General features: G+C 31.3%; 1 protein-coding gene across 2 annotated transcripts; it reads right to left on the reverse strand.

The window, feature by feature from the left end:
• Positions 1–721: 721 nt before the first annotated feature.
• LOC112727986 (uncharacterized) lies at positions 722–7,390 on the reverse strand. Of its 2 annotated transcripts, none has more exons than XM_025777950.3 (7): positions 7,182–7,390; positions 7,036–7,100; positions 6,040–6,173; positions 5,553–5,695; positions 5,083–5,154; positions 1,541–1,639; positions 722–1,280 (listed from the first exon to the last, which is right to left on the reverse strand). In XM_025777950.3, the coding sequence occupies exons 1-7, from the start codon at positions 7,243–7,245 to the stop codon at positions 1,117–1,119; spliced, it is 741 nt and encodes a 246-aa protein (XP_025633735.1). In that variant the 5' UTR covers positions 7,246–7,390; the 3' UTR covers positions 722–1,116. The 2 variants fall into 2 exon arrangements, with proteins under 2 accessions (XP_025633735.1, XP_025633734.1); XM_025777949.3 differs by having other exon boundaries at positions 722–1,283.
• Positions 7,391–8,785: the final 1,395 nt, after the last annotated feature.

An 8,785-nucleotide genomic window follows, 5' to 3' on the forward strand; every position in this document is an offset into this window, starting at 1 on the left:
AACTCTAAACCTAACATTATTTTTTAATAAATTAAGTACTTATTTGAATAAGTTTTTAAGGAAAAAAAATTTTAATGATGATAATTTTTTTATTTTTGTTAAATTTTATAATATTTTAAAGATATTTTTATCATTATAAAAAATGAAGATTAGTTTTGTTAATATTTTTGTTAACATTTTAAAAAATCAGGTCCAATTTTAGTAGATTTTTCTTTTGATAAACATAAATTAACTTTAAAAACTATTTCCTTAGATATTTTTAAAGAAATTTTTAATTTTCAAAAACTACAATTACATCTTAATAACCTTTTTTATTTATCAAATTTTTTTATTTATCAAATACAAAATAGAATGTTAGTATCCATTTATTTTCTTATTTTGAATTTGTTTGAGCGTCATTCTCAAAAAAAAAATTTTAATAATATTTTTTTAAAATATCTTTTATAAAAATAAAAATAATTTATGTTTAGATATCTCATGTAAAAAAATTTTTTTATCTATTAATTATATTTGAATAAAATAAAATAAAAATATTTTTTTTAAAAAAACAAATCTTTCAAAAAATATGTAAATTATAACTTCTCAAAAAAAATATATTTTTATTTTCTACTACTTTTATTTTTACTATTAAAAATTTACCAAACACACTACAAAAAAAAAAGATCTTATTTCATTAAAAAAAATATTTTTTTTATCAATTTAATAATGCTCAAACAAACACTTTGAATGAATAGAAAATACCAAGGAAAACTATGCTTACACCCACATATGTTGTCCCCGTCAAATATGTTTAAGGTCTCATGACTCATATTGTCGACAGAATACGAACTTAGCCATAATGCAACAAAAAAGAAGAGGAAGGATAACATAATCTTAACAATGGCAACTAAAACTAAGAACATGACAATTAGACAAGCCATAAACTGTGACACGATTTACTCTCAGCTTAAGCTAAACTTCAAAATTGTTAATACGAGCTAGGTGTGCAAATTAAACTACAAAAACCTCACTATGACCACAGGAAACTTTGTTAAGGGTCCAACCTTCCAACTTCCCACCTCAATGTGTTCCTCAGAATGCTTTACTACTCGTTTCTTTAATCAAATTTTTACTTTTTCATCCATCATTATCTATAGGCTTGATGCAATATACACGGGATCCGAGATGCTGCACATCCAAACCTGCCTTCTCGCAACCATTGAAGAAAAGCTGTTCGTCTTCCTTCCCGATTCGACGTCTCCAGCTCATTAAAAAGGCTGGCCATGGTAACACTATACCCCCTGCTAGCACAAGTATTCGAGACTCGATAATAAAGGAAATTTTGAAGGAGAAAAACTTATGTGCTCCTAAAACATAATTAATGCATGTTCTCAGAACATTCATAACCACATTCTTGATATTCTACTAACTTGTAGATGTAATTTTGAAAATGAGTGATTGTGAATGTTACTAGAGCACGCATTAAATGTAATCCGGGAGCATGCAAGAATTTCTCATTTTGAATAACTCAAGTTGATTGAAAGTGTCAACAGCATGATACCATCATTCTCTGGTGGAGGAACCACTTTCCTATCCCTTGGCTTGTAACACTTGAGAAGAAATGAAATGGTTTGTATCAAATTTGCATACTGTTTAACATCTGCAAGCATTTAGAATTGTGAGAAACATATTTCATGATATTTTGTAAACGATATAAAACAATTCTAAATTAGATCTATGTTAGTTTGAGAGTTACCAATCTTGATATTTCATGAAATGATGAAAACTCATGGAACTCTGCTAGGAAGCATGAATATAACATGCAACATGGATATTGGGACATGGCAATTTTGTAAAAATGTAAAAATATAAGACACACTGGGTTGGGGCATGTAAGGAAGGAAAAAAAAAAACCAACAACAACAACAAAGCTTTGTCCCTCTAGGTGGGGTCGGCTAAGGAAGAAAAAAAACATGTAAACAATATTATACATGCATAATATAGTCTTTTAACATAATGCACTAGCATTAAGGAGAGAAGCAGAAAATCCACAGTTCAACCATGTCAGTAATGGCTCTATTTCCAATATATCTTCAATTGGATCAAGATTGATATATGCAGCTAAAGAAAAATTCCAGGATTCAATAGCAATTTTCTTCCTTTCCTAAAATCAATAAAACATAATTTTAAACACTTCTTCCTTTCTAAAAAAAATTCTCCTACTTGACGAGATGCAACTTTGTTTAGATATCCTTGAAACCACCATACACAATAAGGTCTATGCAAATTAAAATTAATACATGTTATATTATATATAATTGAGTAGGTAACAAATTAATGAACCATATTTACTTCAAGCTCAAAGCATAAGCCATCAATGAAACAGGGTCATGCTTTTAGTTCATAAGTCAATAAGTTTAGGATAAATCACTTTGTAATATGTTGAGTACTTGTTTGTTTTTCTTTCTTTCAAGCTGATATATATTCACTTTCACCATTTTTTTACCATTGTCCCATATATCATATACCAAATACAGAATACAAGTATTTGTGTCATAGATTTCCATCTCATCAATTGGACAATGGATATGTGAATTGATTATGAAATCATTTTTTTTTTCCAACCTAGTAAATCTAAAGTGAAGATTTTTTATCATTGCAATTTTTTGTTGATCATCTTTTCTACAAGTGTTCCCCTGTTGGCTTGAATCACAATTTTTTCAGAACTTGTTTCATGAGTTTGAAACTTTTCAACATCACCAATGCAAGAAACTTCAGCAGCAGAAATACATGAAAGATGACCAATCTCATTGGAAAATTCATGACAAAATTTATAATAAATGAGACATCGTGATGTATGTCTATGATCTAACAACACTAATGATATGTAACTTGATTCCTCTTAATATACTTTGCAACAAATACATTCTTAAGACTAAATTCATTATATGCACCGCACAGAAAGTTCAAAGAATATGAGAATAATCTTCTTCAACTAGAAACTTAGCATCTTGACAAACAGAAGCATTATCGATTTTGAGTTGCACAACATTTTGAATTCTTACCTTGATGATTACTTCTTTACATGAGAGTGATATAGTGCCTATCTTCATATTCCACAGTGTCATCAACAAAGAAGACCTTCCACAATTGTCGCTATAAAATTGCTGAGAGGTCCTTTTGAGATTCGGTTCACCCATTAGAAACAATGCTAACACCTTTTAAACTCCACAAAATTTTAATTTATTGAAGCATTCTTTGAACATTTACTTTCTTTTGCAACAACGTCGAACAAGGATGGCGGCGGAGAAAACAAAAATATTGAAAGAATGCTTCAATCAATTAAAAGCTTGTGGAGTTTAGAAGGAGTTAGCATTGTTGTTGATGTATAGATTAATTCACAAAAGTCCTTTGATCAATTTTATGTCAGCAGGTGAAAGTCTTATTTTCTTGAAGTATATTGATGGCACTATGGAATGTAAGATAGACATTATATAGCTCAGTTATTAAAGAAGCACTCATTGAGGTAGGAGTTTAGAATGTTTTACAACTCATAACTGATAATGCTTCTATATGTAAATTTGCTAGTTGTTGGTTGCTCATATATTTTGAACTCCTTGTGTTATGCACACTTCGAATTTAGCCTTGAAAAATATGTGCTACAAAGAACATAGAGAAAATGAAATTACAGATGTTGAATGATGTCTCATTTATAGTATTTTTATCATGAACCATTCAATGAGATATGTCATCTTTAATGTGCACGTGATACTAAAACTTCTTCCCATTGCTAAGACATGATTTGCATCGATCATAGAGATGTTGAAAAGGTTCAAACTACAGAACAAACTTTGCAAGAAATGGTGTTTAGCCAATAGTAGAACACTTAAAAGAGAGGATCAATATAAAATTGCAACTATAAAGGCTTCATCCTAGATGATTTATGGTGGGAAAAAATTGACTACATAATTAATTCATAGCTCCAATCTACGATATGCCTCTAAGTGCAACATTGATGCTCTCACTCTTCATTTGTTATATGATATGTGGTACATTGATAGGAAAGGAAACATCACCTATTTATAGGCATCAAAGAAAGAAAAGATAGAAGTATCCAACATTTTACAAATTGTTTATTGCATACACTTTGATAGATGAACTAAGAGCAATACCCCACTCCATTGTATGGATCATTCTAAACCAAATTAAGCTTCTAGTTAATTAAATTATTAAATTTTAGTGTGCGTGTCTGTATGTGTGTGTGTCTATATATATATATATATACATTCATTTTAATTTGCATGGATATTATAATGCTATAATGCAAAGTGGTTTCAAGGAGTTCCACATAGAGTTGCCCCTCATCAAAATGAATAGGTCTCTACAGAGAGGAACAAGTGTAAGGAAAAAAGTTGCTACTAAATTCTCTCAGGGATCTCGTATGTATTTTCCAACTTTGGTTCAATTGGAGATAGATGGGAATTAGACTCAATATTTTGGTGGTGAACTATGGATCTATTGCCCCTCTTCAAAAGCTAGGACCGAAGCTTCTTATGCAACCGAGTTTTTCTTATGCTTAAACGAATTGGATCACATATTCATTCCAAAAGGAGATTAATTAAATGCCTAAGATTGGGTATATACTAATCTTCGACTCCTATCAAGGAGAAGTGAAAACTATATACAAAGAGCTTCCAATATGTGGGACATTATAATGGATGATAGCAGTTTTGACCTTTGCAAAATTTCAAATTCATTGGATTGACCTTGAAGCTATAGTGTTCGTAGATGACAAAGTTGGAGAAGACGAGATTGCTATTTTTAATAATTGCACCTATTTATGCAAATATATCTATATCAATTATATGTCATTTTTTAGCATACATATTATTATATGTTGTATCTGTGCTTCCAGGGTTCTAATTTACATGTTTATTAATTATTGCTGAAAACAGAAGTTTTCATTATCCGCCTTGTGTATCAACTAATTCTTGAGCTATACTCCATAATGGCTAATTTCACTATTTCAATGAAGTAATATTTTATATAAAATCAAAAATAAAAAGAAAGAAAAAATAAAAAAGAGGGAGGAGAGAATCTTACACAATAAGATATCACTAGCAATGATCAGATCCCAGTCAGGATCAGTATTTGGAAACTTTTCTCCCCAAGTATCTATAAACACAAGCAAATTAGTATTTCTTTAAGAGCAACTAAAATGAGTATTAAATGGTATGCCAAAAAACTTGTGAAAAAAAAATCAGATTTGACAATGACCCAGAAATTTTAATTAACATAGTATATACAGGTTCTCACTTCTAAAGATGGAAAGAACGGAATTTCAAGTGCTTTCAGGTTTGATGATCAAGAAAACATATCATCCACATGAAGGAGATGGCAAGAGGTAACAAGCACGTTTTGATCTCTCTTCATATGGATCAAGTTATGCTAACTACATGGTGATAAAGATTGCATAACAGATACTTGTTTATCACACTTAAGAACCTAAACTACAATTGATAGGAGAACTAAATGAAATCCTTCTCGGTAGCTAAAAACTAAAGATGACTCACGCTTTATGTGTGGAATGACAGGTATTTCATTTGACCTGCAATTGTGAGCTATGTTATCCTCTATTTCTTGATCAGCATAGTCTGAAGTGGTAATATCAAGATTATACATTTTTCGGAGAAATATAGCCAAAGCACCTGTGCCACTAAAATTCAATAGAAAAGCAACATGAGCCCCAAAAGAAGGATGATAATCACAAGCTCTTTAGTGTATAATTTGTTTCATAAATTTAATCCCCAGACCCCAACAAGGAACATACCTCTGTCATTATGATCATAGAATTACATTTCCATAATGATGGCAGTAAATCATCTTATTAGAAAAGAAAATAGTACAACCAAGAGTGATTATGGACAAATGTAGAGATTATTGCTAACATAACAAGATCAAGTCAAGACCACTTGACAATGAACATTTTGAGCAAGATTTCTACACGTTGAGTATAACTACAGCATTAAACAAATAAGTAAATCCAAGTAATTGAACTACCTTCCCAACTCGATGGCACGACGTCCTTCAATGCATGATCTGTTCTGAACTAGCCATTCTGCAAATGCAAATGTCCCTGGCCAGAGTAAATTTGCATTCAGTTGATGAAAGGAAAATTCTCGGACAACCAACTCCTGGATAAAAGTTAAAGCACCTCAGACCAGCACAATGCAAGCTAATGCTAACAAAATAGTTACAGTTAACGTGGTGACAGAAATATTACATTTGCCGTATTCCTTTTGTAACAAAATTCTAGAAACATAATATTGCAAGCATGTAATGGTAACTTTTGACAGTTGACATTACAGTTGCCTAATTCAGGAGACTAGAACTTCGTAACACATAGAAACCTAATCATGACAACTTTTACTAACCTTTTCCCATCCCAAGTTCCCAACCAAGAACATCTAATCTCTCTCAAACACTAGGCCAACTAGCCTGAAAAAAAAAGTACAACAATGTGACACTGAGATTATCCAAGTAAACAGTGGCTCTTTCCAAGATTACGAAGACCTGACATGGTTACATCATCCTGATTTCCTGTTAACTGAGCATCGAGATTCACCAGATATAAACATTTTCATCTTTTGCACAGTATAACACTTCATTCTCAATTTACACCCTTCCAACACACATCAAGCTGAATTCCAACTTTCCATTAAAGCAATTCTTCCTCATTACCATGGCAAGGTCATAGCATTTTTTGGTGTAACCATTAATATTGAAATTCCATTAGGCTTACAAAACTCTCCTAGCGGTTAGCATAGTCAATTTCATTGAGAATACTCAAACCTAAGATCTTATTTAAAACTGTCATGTGCTGAATCAAGTGGACTAAGCCAACACTAGTATTAATTAGAATGTGATAGCTGCTCTAGCAACAAGAAACTCAAAGTAACCAAAGCAATTTTGAAGGGCTTTGCTAGACAGTGCCCTAAACCCTAAAACACTGGTTAAACATTCCCAGAGAAGAAAAGTTTCATACTTATACCTTACCATTCCAGGAAACTGGTGCTTCCTCTCAACGTAGGTTTCCTGAGTCTCTGATATTGCTTCCTCCCCTGCATTCAGGAAAAACATAATACTCGATTAGGGAGTGCAATGCAATTGTCACGGAAATTGACGGGTGAGAGAGAGAGTACGAGTAGCAGTGTGATCATCTTCTTCGGAGAAGAGTGACGATGGAGAGAAGAGAGCAATTTCCATTTGTTTGTTTGTTGCCAACGCCGATCGGTGAGTGGTACAGTTAGCACCAACACATAGGTATCATAGCTAGGCAGGATTTTTTTTTTTTTTTTTTTGGTGAACTAGCTAGGCAGGATTTAGATTTCACCTTTATGTTTTTCTTTTCTTTATTACAACATCATACAATACAAATAGGTGTTTTTTATTTTAAAATAAATTAATTATAATAATTACCGAAAAATATCTCTCTTTTATTTCCTTCAAAATGAGATAATTTTACATGTATCTCTTTTACCGTGTAAATAAGATAAGACAGGTGAACGCGATACATGTATATCTGATTTATCGGTTTACCGTGTAAACGAGATATACATATGTATTTTTTTTAAATTTAAAAATAATAAAAAATAATAATAATATCAATAATTTAAAATTTTAGCAGGCAATTAGTACATAAAAAATAGCTAGGAGAGATTAAAATGGATAAGTTTGATTAATTAGGGTGTGTTTGAAAACCCGTTAAAAAGGAAGAAGCACGTTTAAATTTCTTGAAAGCTTCAACTTTTGGTTTGACAAATTTTTTTTCTCTTTGAACACAGAAGTGATTTTGCTCCCAAAACCACGTTTACAATAAGCAACTATCTTTACCTTCTGCGTCTTTTTCTGCGTCTTTTTAACGGACTTTTGGACATAGATACTAATCATTTATTTACTTTTTACCAATTTTATCCTTTATTCTTAACATGTATTTTTTAAATAAATTTATAAATAATATATATTATTTATTAAAATAAAAATATTTTAAATACTTCGTATAATTAAAATAAGATATTGAAAACAATTAAAAATTAATTTATGTTTTAATATCTATAAAATATTAAAATTTCATTATCATTTTCTAAAAAGTACTTCATATTTTTTATATATTTTATGTGTCCTCGTGTCTTATAAGATTTTAAAATTCGTATGTTGGCATGTCTTTTGTCGTATCATGTCCTGTGTTTATGTCAGTGTTGGTGCATCACAACTTCAAACTGAGAGATTGGGCCTAAATGTGAGGTCGAGACTCCTTTTGGGTGCTGATGAGAACGTCTCTGTGGAAGAAGTGGTGCCGCCATCCGACTTTTGTATGAAGTGGTTCCTTTGATAGTGGATAATTGTTCTTTTTTATAAGGAAGGTTGTTTAGATATCTCTTCTAGATTAATAAAAAATATTGTAGGAATTAGTTACTTATTTAAACAAGCTCATGTCGCTGTATTCCATCTCTGTGAAGTCGGGTAGATAGTAATGTAAATCTAAACATTGATATTTGTAGAGTGTTAGTTGAGCGTTATTTATTTTGAATCTGGCTAAGTTGTGGACCAACGTATGTCGAGACACCATTAACACCTGTTCGATAGATTTTCGAAGCAAAAGGTTTATGAGTTGTTCAGATGTCACATGTTATCTCTCCAACCATGAGCTCTATGTCTGAGATGTGAATAAAGGGCAAAACATATGAGAGATGACCATTGGACAGCCACTTATCATACGAAAATAACTAGTAAAAATCATGCATGC

The sequence above is a fragment of the Arachis hypogaea genome, chromosome 12 (assembly GCF_003086295.3).
Source record: "Arachis hypogaea cultivar Tifrunner chromosome 12, arahy.Tifrunner.gnm2.J5K5, whole genome shotgun sequence".
In the NCBI taxonomy this organism is placed as follows: Eukaryota; Viridiplantae; Streptophyta; class Magnoliopsida; order Fabales; family Fabaceae; genus Arachis; species Arachis hypogaea.